This window comes from Pseudophryne corroboree, chromosome 2 (assembly GCF_028390025.1).
Source record: "Pseudophryne corroboree isolate aPseCor3 chromosome 2, aPseCor3.hap2, whole genome shotgun sequence".
In the NCBI taxonomy this organism is placed as follows: Eukaryota; Metazoa; Chordata; class Amphibia; order Anura; family Myobatrachidae; genus Pseudophryne; species Pseudophryne corroboree.
Window position 1 is genome coordinate 168,656,165 of NC_086445.1, and position 16,523 is coordinate 168,672,687.

The 16,523-nt window shown below is 47.3% G+C and overlaps 1 protein-coding gene across 1 annotated transcript in view; it reads right to left on the reverse strand.

Moving 5' to 3' along the window:
- The window catches only part of LOC135005972 (uncharacterized), a 242,614-nt gene that overhangs the window by 79,178 nt on the left and 146,913 nt on the right, over positions 1-16,523 (reverse strand). Inside the window, exon 8 of the mRNA XM_063951981.1 lies at positions 1,460-1,491. Within this exon, the coding sequence (XP_063808051.1) occupies positions 1,460-1,491 (32 nt within the window). The remainder of the gene's footprint in view (positions 1-1,459; positions 1,492-16,523) is intronic.

Consider the following 16,523-nt stretch of genomic DNA (forward strand, 5'->3'; position numbering starts at 1 on the left):
GCAATAGATGGGGTTAAAGTGCTGCAATTGTTGTGTGGACAGAGACAATTGTGGTGAGGGGAGTCACATGGCATGCGCTTTGTGGTGGTGGGCACTGCAAAAAATGCCTTCAACTGGAAATGCCGGACACTAGAAATCAAGAGTCGTAGGCTATATAGAGAAAGCAGACCAAATTCTAAAGGTGAGTATACAATACAGGCATTATTCTGATGGTGAGTATACAATACAGGCATTATTCTGATGGTGAGTATACAATACAGGTATCAATCTGATGGTGAGTATACAATACAGGCATTATTCTGAAGGTAAGTATACATTACAGGCATTAATCTGATGGTGAGTATACAATACAGGTATCAATCTGATGGTGAGTATACAATACAGGCATTATTCTGAAGGTAAGTATACAATACAGGCATTAATCTGATGGTGAGTATATAATACAGGTATTATTCTGATGGTGAGTATATAATACAGGCATTATTGTGATGGTGAGTGTATAATACAGGCATCAATCTGATGGTGAGTATACATCACAGTTGGCAGTCTGATAGCTGTCTACCTGATGTATAATACAGACACCCCTGTGTCTAAGTGTACCTGCAGCATACTGATACCACTAACATACAACCAGTCGAGAATTTAGAATGAAGTGTAAGTTTTATCTCTCAATAAAGGCAGCTCAAAATAAATGTACAGGTTGAGTATCCCATATCCAAATATTCCGAAATACGGAATATTCCGAAATACAGACTTTTTTTGAGTGAGAGTGAGATAGTGAAACCTTGTTTTCTGATGGCTCAATGTACACACACTTTGTTTAATACACAAAGTTATTCAAAATATTGTATTAAATGACCTTCAGGCTGTGTGTATAAGGTGTATATGAAACATAAATGAATTGTGTGAATGTACACACATTTTGTTTAATGCACAAAGTTATAAAAAATATTGGCTAAAACTACCTTCCGGCTGTGTGTATAAGGTGTATATGTAACATAAAAGGATTCTGTGCTTAGTCTTGGGTCCCATCACCATGATATCTCATTATGGTATGCAATTATTCCAAAATACGGAAAATTCCGATATCCAAAATACCTCTGGTCCCAAGCATTTTGGATAAGGGAGACTCAACCTGTATAACTTTTTCTTGTGTATGTGACTCTTCTCTACATTATAAAGGAATAAGGTAATACAACATTGACAGTATATGACTTGTGTACTGTACTGCAAATTCATCATTAACAACTAAAACTGTAAGAAAACTGTGCACATCTGTATAATAATAATAATAATAATAATAACAATAACAACAACAACAATATTTTCTTAAAAAGGCCTAATGATTTAGTATTTGTCTTATACTGAAGTATTACTGATGGCTTTTAAAAAACTAAAAAAAAAAACCCAAAGAACAAACCAAATCTCTGACCACATTGCAGTAATACATTTCTCCTACCTGCTTTCTTCTTCCAAGTGGAGAGTGGCCATCTGTAGAGGATGAAAAAATAAATTGTTGAAGAAGCATAGGTCAATGAAGTACATATGTTGATATGCACCTTTGTATAAACTTTTTAACAAACAAATGACACTATGGGGTATATTTACTAAGGTCCCGATTTTGACCGATTTTGCGTTTTTTCTTCAAAGTGTCATCTCGGGAATTACTAAGCACAAATCTCGGCAGTGATGAGGGCATTCGTATTTTTTTTTGAAGTCCAAGAAAAAAAAATACGAATGAATACACCATTGGTCAAATATGCCTGTTATTTGATAGAACTCGGTCATTTACTAAAATTTGTATTTCACAAACACTGCCGGCAATAGCCAAACACTGCCATGAATAAATACAAATCGTAAATAAAAGCAGTTTTAAAATAGACCTGCTTTTTTTTACCGTGTTCTGATAGGCATGCACGGATCCGTGAGATCCGTGCATGTTTATCAGTGGGAAGGGGTGGGAAAGAATTAATTTAAAAAAAAAATGCGTGGGGTCCCCCTCCTAAGCAAAACCAGCCTCGGGCTCTTTGAGCCGGTCCTGGTTAACAAAATATGGGGGGGAAAAGGACAGGGGTTCCCCCATATTTCATAAACCACCAGCACCGGGCTCTGCGCCTGGTCCTGGTTCCAAAAATACAGGGGACAAAAAGCGTAGGGGTCCCCTGTATTTTTTAAACCAGCACCGGGCTCCACTAGCCAGGTACATAATGTCACAGCCGGGGGACACTTTTATACTGGTCCCGGCGGCCCTGGCATTACATACCCAACTAGTCACCCCTGGCCGGGGTACCCTGGAGGAGTGGGAACCCCTTAAATCAAGGGGTCCCCCTCTCCAGCCACCCAAGGGCCAGGGGTGAAGCCCGAGGCTGTCCCCCCCCCCATCCAAGGGCGGCGGATGGGGGGCTGATAGCCTTTTGAAAAAAATGTGAATATTGTTTTTAGTAGCAGTACTACAAGTCCCAGCAAGCCTCCCCCGCAAGCTGGTACTTGGAGAACCACTAGTACCAGCATGCAGTGGAAAACCGGGCCCGCTGGTCAACCGCTGACCGCAAAGTTCCCACCATTGGATACAATGGAGCGTATAGGCGCTACATTGTATCTCTGCCGTGTGCTGCCTGACAGACACTACAGGAGCACACAGCCAATCAGGAAAGTGCCACGACGTGGCGCTCCCTGATTGGCTGAAGGGACCCTCTTTGACAGGAGTCAGGGGGGGTCCTGGCAGTCAGAGAAAGGGGTCCCATGTGTAAACATGGGACCCCTTTCAGTGCGTGGTCGGGTTTCCGTTTTTTTGTTTTGCCAAATACGTGGATTATACAAAGAATACAAAATAACCTGGATTATGTGAGTATAATTTTTTCACAGGTACCCCAAGGATTCTACAGGGAGAAGAGGACCGAGCCTCGTGGGAATATAGGTAAGTATGTATGTTTGGAGGTGTGCATGTATATAATAAACTTATACTGTCATGGTGTGTGTGTCCTGTTTTTTTGGGGTATTTTTTTAGTAGTAGTACTACAGGTACCAGCGGGCCCGGTTTTCCACCGCATGCTGGTACTTGTGGTTCTCCAAGTACCAGCTTGCGGGGGAGGCTTGCTGGGACTTGTAGTACTGCTACTAAAAACAATATTCACATTTTTTTCAAAAGGCTATCAGCCCCCCATCCGCCGCCCTTGGATGGGGGGGGGGGGGGGGACAGCCTCGGGCTTCACCCCTGGCCCTTGGGTGGCTGGAGGGGGGGACCCCTTGATTTAAGGGGTTCCCACTCCTCCAGGGTACCCCGGCCAGGGGTGACTAGTTGGGTATGTAATGCCAGGGCCGCCGGAACCAGTATAAAAGTGTCCCTCGGCTGTGGCATTATGTACCTGGCTAGTGGATCCTGGTGCTGGTTTCAAAAATACGGGGGTCCCCTACGCTTTTTGTCCCCCGTATTTTTGGAACCAGGACCAGGCGCAGAGCCCGGTGCTGGTTTATGAAATATGGGGGAACCCCTGTCATTCCCCCCCCCCATATTTTGTTGACCAGGACCGGCTCAAAGAGCCCGAGGCTGGTTTTGCTTAGGGGATGGGGACCCCACGCATTTTTTTTTTAGATTTGTAACAATGTTATTTTTTTTACGAAAGGTGCACAATGAAGCCCTGCACGGATCTCACAGATCCGGCCGAGATTCATTGTGTTAATGTCGGCAGTGTTTTACTATTCACTCCCGTAAAACACTGTCAAAAAATACGAATGACATCGACATCGGAAAACACAAAAATGCAGAATACGACAGCTTAGTAAATTAGTCGTAATAAATTCAAAAAGTTGAAAATTTACACTTTCGATGTCATTCGTGTTTGAACTTTAACCTCATTCTGAAAAATACGAATTTTAGTAAATATACCCCAATATGAGAGGACACAGATATACTGTATGCACTTTATTCTATTGATTCTAATGATGCAGTCTGTCGGTTTTTTTAAGCACCAATGATTATAAAAAGGTAAAAACAAACTGGTTTTGCCTTTTAAATGCATGGCGCTTTAAAACATTGGGCAGACTTTCTGGAATTGTACAGTTGCCTGCATCTCAGAGGCTATTACATTTCCCCCTATGGGGTAAATTTACTAAGATTCGTATTTTCCCGTTTCAGGTCAAAGTTCAATCACGAATGACATCGACAGTGTAAAATTGCAACTTTTTGAATTGATTACGTCTAATTTACTAAGCTGCCGTATTTAGCCTTTTCGGGTTTTCCGATGTCGATGTCATTCGTTTTTTTTTTCTGTTTTTTACGGCAGTGATTAGCAAAACACTGCCGACTTTTTTACAATGAATCTCGGCAGGATCTGTGTGATCCGTGCTGGGGTTCATTTTTTTTTTTTTTTTAAATTAAACACTGTAAAATCCAAAAAAAAAATTGCGTGGGGTCCCCCCTCCTAAGCATAACCAGCCTCGGGCTCTTTGAGCCGATCCTGGTTGCAGAAATATGGTGTAAAAATTGACAGGGGTTCCCCCATATTTAAGCAACCAGCATCGGGCTCTGCGCCTGGTCCTGGTTCCAAAAATACGGGGGACAAAAAGAGTAGGGGTCCCCCGTATTTTTAAAACCAGCACCGGGCTCCACTAGCTGGACAGATAATGCCACAGCCGGGGGTCACTTTTATATAGTGCCCTGCGGCCGTGGCATCAAATATCCAACTAGTCACCCCTGGCCGGGGTACCCTGGGGGAGTGGGGACCCCTTCAATCAAGGGGTCCCCCCCAGCCACCCAAGGGCCAGGGGTGAAGCCCGAGGCTGTCCCCCCCCCATCCAATGGGCTGCGGATGGGGGGGCTGATAGCCTTTTGTGATAATGAAAAGATATTGTTTTTAGTAGCAGTACTACAAGGCCCAGCAAACCTCCCCCGCATGCTGGTACTTGGAGAACCACAAGTACCAGCATGCGGCGGAAAAACGGGCCCGCTGGTACCTGTAGTACTACTACTAAAAAAATACCCAAAAAAAGACAAGACACACACACCGTGAAAGTAAAGATTTATTACATACATGCACACAAACATACATACATACTTACCTTATGTTCACACGAGGGTCTGTCCTCTTCTCCAGTAGAATCCAAGGGGTACCTGTTGAATAAATTCTACTCACCAGATCCCGGGTCCCAGGGTCCTCGAGGCAACCATTTGTAATCCAGGTACTTGAATAAAATAACAAAACGGAAAGCCGAGCCACGAACTGAAAGGGGCCCCATGTTTTCACATGGGACTCCTTTCCCCGAATGCCAGAAACCCACTCTGACTGATGTCTAAGTGGGTTTCTTCAGCCAATCAGGGAGCGCTACGTTGTAGCACCCTCCTGATCGGCTGTGTGCTCCTGTACTGTCTGACAGGCGGCACACGGCAGTGTTACAATGTAGCGCCTATGCGCTCCATTGTAACCAATGGTGGGAACTTTCTGCCCTGCGGTTGACCTAAAGTGACGTCACCGCTGAGCAGAAAGTTCCCACCATTGGTTACAATGGAGCGCATAGGCGCTCCATTGTAACACTGCCGTGTGCCGCCTATCAGACAGTACAGGAGCACACAGCCGATCAGGAGGGTGCTACAACGTAGCGCTCCCTGATTGGCTGAAGAAACCCACTTTGACATCAGTCAGAGTGGGTTTCTGGCATTCGGGGAAAGGAGTCCCATGTGAAAACATGGGGCCCCTTTCAGTTCGTGGCTCGGCTCTCCGTTTTGTTATTTTATTCAAGTACCTGGATTACAAATGGTTGCCCCGAGGACCCTGGGACCCGGGATCTGGTGAGTAGAATTTATTCAACAGGTACCCCTTGGATTCTACTGGAGAAGAGGACAGACCCTCGTGTGAACATAAGGTAAGTATGTATGTATGTTTGTGTGGATGTATGTAATAAATCTTTACTTTCACGGTGTGTGTGTCTTGTGTTTATTTGGGTATTTTTTTATTAATAGTACTACAGGTACCAGCGGGCCCGTTTTTCCGCCGCATGCTGGTACTTGTGGTTCTCCAAGTACCAGCATGCGGGGGAGGCTTGCTGGGACTTGTAGTACTGCTACTAAAAACAATATCTTTTCATTTACAACAAAGGCTATCAGCCCCCCCCCATCCGCAGCCCATTGGATGGGGGGGGACAGCCTCGGGCTTCACCCCTGGCCCTTGGGTGGCTGGGGGGGGGACCCCTTGATTGAAGGGGTCCCCACTCCCCCAGGGTACCCCGGCCAGGGGTGACTAGTTGGATTTTTGATGCCACGGCCGCAGGGCACTATAAAAAAGTGACCCCCGGCTGTGGCATTATCTGTCCAGCTAGTGGAGCCCGGTGCTGGTTTTAAAAATACGGGGGACCCCTACTCTTTTTGTCCCCCGTATTTTTGGAACCAGGACCAGGCGCAGAGCCCGATGCTGGTTGCTTAAATATGGGGGAACCCCTGTCATTTTTTCTCCCCATATTTCTGCAACCAGGATCGGCTCAAAGAGCCCGAGGCTGGTTATGCTTAGGAGGGGGGACCCCACGCAATTTTTTTTTAGAAAATAATCACTTTCCCACCCCTTCCCACTGATATACATGCACGGATCTCATGGATCCGTGCATGCCTATACAATCACGGTAAAAAAAAGCAGGTCTGTTTTTTTTAAGCACTTTTTTACGAGTTGTAATTTTTCACGGCAGTGTTTGGTTTTTTTTTGCTTTGCACTTCTTAGTAAATTACCGAGATTCATAGTTAAACAGCCGCGTTTTGACCGATGGTGTATTCATTCGTAATTTTTTTGTTGGACTTCCAAAAAATTACGAATGCCCTCATCACTGCCGTGATTATTGCTTAGTAAATTACCGAGATGACACTTTGATGAAAAAACGGCATCTCGGTCAAAATCGTGACCTTAGTAAATTTACCCCTATGTCTGCTATAAAGGCGTAACCAAGGCACAGATGTATTGTAGAAAATGGCTCCAATAGATGTGAGTTCCGTTTCCAGAACCGCCAATTGGCGTCCATTGATGATCGGCGATCTCTCGAGGAATCAGGGAAATTCTTAATTTACTTTAAGTAAGGGGGCTGCTGCTACCCCCATCCCAGAGAGGAGATATGGAGCCCCAGGTCGCGGCACCTGAGCAATGGATCCTGCAGGTGCCGGGACCATTGCATGGCAGACACCGTGGTGCGACTGTGCATATGCAAACCCCAAGCTTCTATGGACTGCATTGGCTGCAGCCCATAGAAGCTGGATTGGACTGCGTGAAAGGCAGAGAGTGGCTCCCTACAGGAAGCCAGCTCTCTGCTTATCGCAGCCCGGTCTGGCAGTCCCAGAGGGAGGAAAGGGACTACCTTGCGTGTCTGTGACTGACAGGTAGGACTTCCAATAGCCCTAGGCAATTTACATTTATCCCAAAAACAATGCGTAATTTGGAGATATGAAAAGTGGGTTAACAGGAAATATTATAATGCAAGTGATACCCTTCCCAAAGGGTGTGTCGTGAATAACAGTATATACTAGTGCAGTGGTTCTCAAACTCGGTCCTCAGTACCACAAACAGATCACGTTTTCCAGGTCATGTAGCAGGTGCACAGGTATATGACCAACTGTCACATTTTAAAGATCCACAGGAGATGTGGAAAACATGAACTGTTTGGGGACCTGACACCCGAGTTTGAGAACCACTGTACTAGTGAGGAACTTTAGAACCAGACCCAGATATTCACCTCCACATCTGTAATCCAGCTTCCTGCTCAGTAGGTGTTAGCTCCTGATCATTACTCTGATGATCTCTAGTTGTAGCCACTTAACAATGGTGGGGTTTCCCTACCTCATTATTGCGATCATTATTGTGCTTGTAATACTTCTGCAGAACCTCTTTCCATTGGTTCTTTGCATTTGTTTCTATATTAGTCCTAATATATGTCCTGTCTAACAGAAGACAAGGGGAACAAGAAGGGGACGCTATTAAGGGTTTGTGCACCAGGAGTATAGTAATCTCAATTGCACTGTCCAAAGTACTGGACACATGTTAGTACATATTTTAGTACATGGCCTATACACAGTCCCATATACAGTAGGAATGCCATTTTCTATTAATTAATATTAACATTCTTATTTAATTTAAAATATTTTAATTGAAAGCAAAATATTACAATATAGTAAGTAATAGCATGTAAGGAAAGAAATGAATAAAACAAATAAAACAATGAGCGACTGTTTCATATATCATGCACTTAGTATAGCTATTTAACAACTTATTTAGGGTGTCAGAACGCCACCTCCTGTATTAAACACCTTTTTATGTACAAATATTTAAATCCTGCATTTGGGTTAGAGGAGGACAGACTTTATTGTTTCTATATTGTCTCAGTATCCTTAGATAATAATATATTTATCTCATTGACTCATAGGACCTCATTCAGAGTTGGAAATAAACATATTTTCCCCCACAAAATACGTCTTTCACAAAGTACACATATACAGAAACACGTTGCAGTGGCAAACGCAGGATTTCTAGAAGGGGGTTTCCAAATGCAGTCCACAGACTCCCACTCTGCTGGACATTGGAACAAGTGAGGGAGTTTGGGGAAGTGGTAGAAGAACCTATTATCTACCCTGGACATTAATGTACACATTGGTCTTTTTATACACTGGATACTGTGTTGAATACAGTATTAATATTTAACACTATAGATGGTCTATCATATTGGCTGTATCAAACATATTTATGTATAAATAAAATAAGTGGTCATGAAAAGGTTAAATATCTTATAATGAATAAATACACAAACACTCGAGAACCAGTAGGAGACAGTACTGCACTTTCTAAGCACACATTCTCCCACCTCATGGTAAGGCTCCTGTCTCTTCTTCCTAGCAGCTGCTCTCTGGTCCAGTGTACTGATTGAAGGCTCAGATCCACACACACAGCATACTTGGTAGAAGAAGCTGCTACCAGTGGGGATGTACCGTAGCTCCGCTCTGTCCCTTACACTGCATGTTGTGGCAGTAACTCTAGTAATTCTATTATATTCTGTTGCTATTGTTGTCATAATCGCTGGCCATGAGGAGGGGGGTTTCCAGGCAACCGGAACCCCCCTCCCTGCGTTTGCCTATGCGTTGTATATACCTTTTGCTTCTCGAATGAGCCATACTTCGGCCTTGCAGACAATTGCAACCAATAAACCGGAATGGGAGGGGGCATGTTGATGCGCCCGAAGTACAGTGTAGGCATGCTCGCATAAAATACATCTCAGTCTACCCTAAAAAAAGCCACATATGTGCGTTCAATAGACAAAGACCTTGTTAAAGTCTGGTACAAAATATGCAAAATTTGCCTTAAGTTTAAGATATTAAATGCTTGAAATATATACATATACAGATCCATTAGTGGAACATTTAGATATGTACAGTATGGGGGTGGTTTTCTAATAAGTCACCTTTTTTCTAGCTGGGCCACAGGTGTCTAAACTAATGACAATTAGCCATGTAAAGGTCCACAGATGATAATAATAATTTTATTTATATAGCGCTCTTTCTCCAGCAGGACTCAAGGAGCTTTATAGTCATCATCAAAAACAATGCACACAATACAGCAGATTTAAGTAATACAGCAATAGACAAGCCACACAGACATAAAAAGAAAACCCTGTGCACACAGTAAGCATAATTCAGGATTGGTGTAGACAATTTAGATAATAACATCCACAGGTTGTGTATTCCACCCTCACAGGTACCAGGTGAGGCAGCCATCTTGGGCGCCCTGCATAGGATTACCCTGGGTGGAATAATCTACCCCTAGAAGAGATGACACAAAAAGGGGAGATTGTAGTGTCCTAACGCTCAGAGTAAGGTCCCAACAAAACCGTTTTGTCCATGTATTTTTCATTCCATCCACAAGCGTACCAAATGAGGCAGCCATGTTGGGAACAATACGAAGGTTACCCTGTGGAAGGTGAGCCATGCTGACACTTGTGTAGTAGTATGATATACCCTGTACAGAAAAGATCCACGTGAAGTACATTCTGCCCACGGAGGAACCATATGAGGCACCCGTCTGGGGTGCACTACATAGATTGCCGCTGGCAGGGTGTGCAATCAGCGGAGGTATACGTTACAGGAATAGCACACAGTGGGGTGGAAGTACGCTGATAGGGTAAGAACACATTTGCAGGAAGAGGGGAAATTGGGATAACATTATTTTAATAATAAAATAAATATCCTGGACTCATATGAGTACGGACGGGCAGGGCCGGATTAACAATGGGGCGGATGGAGCTGCAGCTCGCCTCCAGACCCCCATTGAAAATAGGCTCACAGGCACCCCTTCAGCGCAGCCAGTGTTGTCAGGGAAAAAAATAATTCCTGACACCACCAGCGCAGCTCACTCACCTTCCGGTCACTGGAAAGAACAAAACCCCTGACACCAGCCGGCAAACAGAAGCTCCTACTGCGCCAAAGGGCATGCAGAAGCACCGCCCCTGGACCCCACCGAAGAACAACAACGTCAATGACCTGTGAGATGCTCTGTCCAGTACTGCCAGAGATTCAGAGGAGCTCCACATCCTGGACCCATCCATAGCTCCGCCTCCCAGACCCTTAGGAAGCCCCGCCTCCCGCATCAGTTGGAAGTCCCGCCTCCCAGATCATTGGAAGCCCCGCCTCCCGGACCTGTTTGAAGCTCAGCCCGCATGCCGTGAGAGATTCAGAAAGCTCCAAATCCTGGACCCGTCTATAGCTCCGCATCCCGGACCCGTCGGAAGCCCCGCCTCCCGGACTCGTCGGAAGCCCCGCCTCCCGGACCTGTCCAAAGCTCAGCCCGCATGCTGTGAGTACTTTTGCACTGCTTCTTTGTAAGCAGCTTTATCAGCAGCAGGGGCTTAGAGCTGGTGGGCAGTGGGGACGGGGGGTGAATAATTTAGCAGCAGTTACCACAGGGGTCGCAGATTTTCCCATGCACCCCCTGACCCCATTTCTGCTCCTCCCCCTGTCTTCTACTGCTTTTCTCCCCACCAGATGCTATCATACATAGACACACTGTGACTGGACCGGGTGGTGGAGATTATGTACCACCAGGTTAAGTTTTCCCCTAAATGGCCAGTGACGTCAGATATGGCTGCAGCAACCTCAGATCCTCCAACATGACCCGCCCCACTAGGTACAAAATGCTCTGTTTCTGGACTTCCCTCTTAATTTATGATTTCCATCACCTGTGTTGAACTAGTTAAATGATAAGAAAGCTGTTTCTTCACAGGTGATGGCAATAATAAATTAAGAGGGAAGTCCAGAAACAGGGCATTTTGTGCCTAGTGGGGCGGGTCATGTTGGAGGGTATGCAACCTACAGTATGCCCCTTCCCCTCCTGTGTCTCTGCCCCCTCTAAACCTGCTTCTTTGCCCCCTCTCCACCCGTATCTTTGCCTCCGTTGCTCCTGTGTCTCTGCCCCAACCACACCTGCGTCTCTGCCCCCTCCTCACCTGTATCTATACCCGCTCTCCACCTGCCTCTCTGCCTCCTCTCCACCCGTCTCTCTGCCTCCTCTCCACCCGTATCTCTGCCCCTTCCCCTCCTGCATCTCTTCCCCCGCCCCACCGGTGTCTCTGCCCTCTCTCCACCTGCATCTCTGCCCCCTCTCCACTAGCTTCTCTTCTCCCTCCCCACCTGTGTCTCTGCCCCTTCCCCGCCCTGCATCTCTGCCCCCTTCCCACTCGTGTCTCTGCCCCCCCACCAGCAGCTCTGCCCCCTCCCCACCCGCAGCTCTTTCCCCGCCCTAACGGTGTCTCTGCCTCCTCTCCACCTGCATCTCTGTCCCTTCTCCACCAGCTTCTCCATCCCCACCCGTGTTTCTGCCCCTTCCCCTCCTGCATCTCTGCCCCCTCCCTACCCGCATCTCTTCTCCCTCCCCACCCGTGTCTCTGCCCCTTCCCCTCCTGCATCTCTGCCCCCTCCCCACCCGCATCTCTTCTCCCGCCCCACCGGTGTCTCTGCCCCCTCTCCACCTGCATCTCTGCCCCCTCTCCACCAGTTTCTCTTCTCCCTCCCCACCCTTGTCTCTGCCCCCTCCCCACCCGTATCTCTTCTCCCTCCCCACCCGTGTCTCTGCCCCTTCCCCTCCTACGTCTCTGCCCCCTACCCACCCGCATCTCTTCCCCCGCCCCACCGGTGTCTCCACCCCCTCTCCACTGCATCTCTGCCCCCTCTCCACCAGCTTCTCTTCTCCCTCCCCACCCATGTCTCTGCCCCTTCCCCACCCGCATCTCTTCTCCCTCCCCACCCGTGTCTCTGCCCCTTCCCCTCCTGCATCTCTGCACCCTCCCCACCCGTATCTCTTCCCCCGCCCCACCAGTGTCTCTGCCCCCTCTACACCTGCTTCTCTTCTCCCTCCCCACCCATGTCTCTGCCCCCTCCCCACCAGCGCTTCTACCCCCTCCCCACCCACGCCTCTGCCCCCTCCTCACCCACGTCTCTGCCCCCTCATCACCCACGTCTCTGCCCCTACCCCTCCTGTGTCTCTGCCCCCTTCCCACCTGCGTCTCTGCCCCCTTCTCACCTGTGTCTCTGCGCCCTCCCCACCCGTGTCTCTGCCTCCTCCTGCGTCTCTGCCCCCTTCCCACCTGCGTCTCTGCCCCCTCCTCACCTGCATCCCTGCCCCCTCCTCACGTGCGTCTGTGCCCCCTCCCCACCTGTGTCTCTGCCCCTTCCCCTCCTGCATGCCTGCCCCCTCCTCACCTGCATCTTTGCCCCCTCCTCACCTGCATCTCTGCCCCTTCACAACGTGTGCTTCTCACAGCCCCTCCACCTGTATTTCTACCACCTCCCCACTTGAGTCTCTGCCTTCTCTCCACCAATCTGCCCCTTCACCACCTGTGCTTCCGCCCCTCGCCAACCTGTGTCTCTGCACCCTCTCCACCTATGTCTCTGCCTTCTCTCTACTTGTACTTCCACCTTCCTCTTCACTTGTGTCTCTGCCACCTTCACTACCTGTGTGTCCACCCCTCTTATCATCTGTGTCTTGTTCCCCACTTGTGTCATTGCCCGTTTCGCACCTGTGCCTCTGCCTCTCTCTCCATGTGTATCTCTGCCTCCCTCCCCACCTGTGTCCCTTCTCCCTTCACCACCTGTGCTTCTGCCCCTCTCATCACTTGTGTCTCAGGGTATTTTTACGAAAAATACCCTGAGAATTGTGGTAACATGATTCGCAGGACAGAGCTTTCTCGCAAGCTCTGTCCCTGTTGGTGATAATTGATACATCCCTGCAATGTATTCAATTTTCACAATGTGATTTTGGTTACATGTATCACATCTGCATCTCAGATGTGGATTGTGCAAAATATGACGCATAGTGTGGGGATGTAGTGTAGTAGTGATATAGTGAAGTAGTGTGGGGAGGAAGTGCAGTTATGTAGTATGCCACCACACCCCCATGCCCACACAGGGATAAATTGTCTGTGGCGCTAATCACACCCACTGCGCAGCAACAATAGGCCCTTCAGAAATTTCAGCTCCAGGCCAATGTGGACCTTAATCTGGCACTGCGGACGGGAATAAGAATATGGAGAGCACACTAATGTCAGTGGGAAATGTCCCTGCTGAGCGTGGTCCTGGTGCTCTCCCCCCACAGCTCCCTGTTCAGCCAGAGGGGTGGTGGGCCTGGTCCTAGTGTTCTCATGGCGGAGGTGAGGACAGGCCACAGAATCACCCTGAGCTGCAGTGTTTGTAAAAAAAATTATATTTTAGAATCTAGCGTAGTCCAAAGTCCAAATCCAGTTCAAACTGGGTTCTAACTGCAACCTTGAAATTACATCCTTAAAATGCATTCTTTACAAATGCAGGCCAAGGCCCTGACTGCAGGCATTGTCAATACTGTTCTTAAATGCTACACACCCTATCAGCAGGCTCCGGGTAGGTGTGTTCATCAGTCTGTTCAGCAATCTAATTAGCAATGGGGGTGTTGCATTGCCGACAGGATCACAGATGAAGACAAACTTTCTTATGAAAAGTGTAGCCAGAGAGAGATGGAAAACTCAGATATTTAAATGTGAAGAAGGTTTTTATAGTTGTACGTTAATGGCAGTCCTTTTGGAGGAGGCATAGAAGTTAGATCGTTGTCCCTCTGTTTTTCTCCCGTTTATATCCAGTCTATCTCCAATATTCATATTAATGTTTCATCACATTTTATTCTAACATACTTCACATCTACACATCTTCACAGCCAGGGCCGGTGCTAGGGTGTCCGGCGCCCCCCTGCAAACAATAAATTTGCGCCCTCCCTCCCTCATGTAGTAAAGGGACAGTGCTCGCCAAAGGGGCATGGTCTCACATGGTAGGGGCGTGGCCACACAATAGTGTCCCCAATTCAAATTACGCTACACAGTATCACAATCGTATTAACATTATACCACACGTGGTGCCCCTAATTCATATTGCACCAAATAGTTATGTACCTAATTCACATTACGACACACAGTAGTGCTCCTTATACACAATAACCACAGTAGTGTCCCTTATACACATAACACCCACAGTAGTAGTGCCACACAAAATGCCCACAATGACAGCGTGCCTAATACATAATGCTCACAGTAGTTGTGCCACACAGAACGCCCACAGCAGTCTTGCCACACAGAATGTCCACAGTAGTCGTGCCACACAGAACGTCCACAGTAGTCGTGCCACACTGAGCGCCCACAGTAGTCGTGCCACACTGAGCGCCCACAGTAGTCGTGCCACACTGAGCGCCCACAGTAGTCGTGCCACACTGAGCGCCCACAGTAGTCGTGCCACACTGAGCGCCCACAGTAGTTGTGCCACACTGAGTGCCCACAGTAGTTGTGCCACACTGAGCGCCCACAGTAGTCGTGCCACACAGAGCGCACACAGTAGTGCCCCACAGAATGCCCACAGTAGACGTGCCACACATAATGCCCCCTTCTCTACCCCCCCCCATCCCCAAAGAAGAAGTGGCCAGTAACCTCAGTACCTCTGCCCTGGAGCAGTGGCAGCTGTCAGCACTTCAGCCCACCTCCTCCCCACACCGTAAGGACATACAGTAGCAACTGCCGGCACACTGTACCCCCACCCACGGTACACTTCTTCCCACCCTCTGTCAGCTTACAGCCGGGGGCAGAAAACTCACCCCCATACAGCAGCAACTTCAAGCAAGCATACAACTCGGCGCTCTGTGGATCACTCTGTGGAGCACTTCAGAGAAGTGAAGCTGCTCCCTGGGGACTTCGCCGGGACAAACCTTTTGCGGAAGTTCTGTTCCGGCAACTGCTTTCAATTAAGTAGTACTAACCCCCTGAGCCCCTCCCTTAATCCGGCTCGTGCCGGCGCCGCTGCCAGTGGGGAGGAGGTGGCGGAAACAGGAGGGAGGGAGCCGTGTGACAGACACAGAGGCAGCCGGGAGCCAGCAGCAACAGCAGAGCGGGGAGAGCGCCTCTTCCGACCAGCGCCTCCCTGCTTTGCAGGAGCGACTGAGCGGGTAGCGCCGGCTCTGTTCACAGCTTATACGGCTTCACAGCCGGACACATACTGATTAAGAAGAGCATGTAGACCTGTAGAGGCCTAATTAAAAGCACCAACCCTCAGAAAACCCCACCCAAAGCAAAAGGTTCACAACAAAAAGGGTGAACATTGAGAGTCCAGCACCCCCACTAATACACAATGATTTCCTGCCCTACTACCAAAAGCTACTAATATGAATTATAGTCCAATTTGCCTAGCAGTGCTATACAGAAAAAGAACACAGCAGATGCAGGGATGGTAGGAGTACTACTTCACTTTACCTAGCAGTAATAATAATAATAATAATAATAATAATATTATTATTATTATTATTATTATTATTATTATTATTATTATATTATATTGACTGAAGGCACTTGAGGAGATCAAATAAAAAGACCTATTAAGCTTCCATTCTTTTTATGATAACATGCAATCTTCATTAGAAAGCTACAACATTAATAAACTTATTGTAGTTTCCCCTTTTAGTACAGCTGTGCAAAATGTTATTGACTGAAACAAAGGCTTGATTGCATTATGCATACAGATATATTCCTGCAAACATTTGCCTTTGTGACAGCTAAACAATTATTTTGGCAAGCTGTTCCATAAATTCTTATTCTAATGTCAACTATTGCTGACCCTGACGACACTTCATAATTGTGTCCTCGTGTCACATTATGCTGGGTACATGCCCATGTTACCCAAGGATGTGATTCCACCATATTTGTGATTTCTTTTTAGACATCCATTGTAATCGACTGAAAATGTTTCCCACTTAGGGGATAATGTAAGATCACATTGCTCCTTTGTACATAAAATGTATTCTTGTCATTTCGAGAGACAGAGCTTATCCTTCCCAACCCTGGTTCCTCACTCCTCTATTGAAACCCAACCACAGAACAAGAATTTGCTTACAATCCCAGTGCGTACCTCTACCAGACCAGTTACTAAGCCTCCTGAAGGGGCACTTCAAGTGTCTGGATCAGTTTGGCGGAACTCTTATGTATGTGCCGGATAATGTCTATCATGTTAT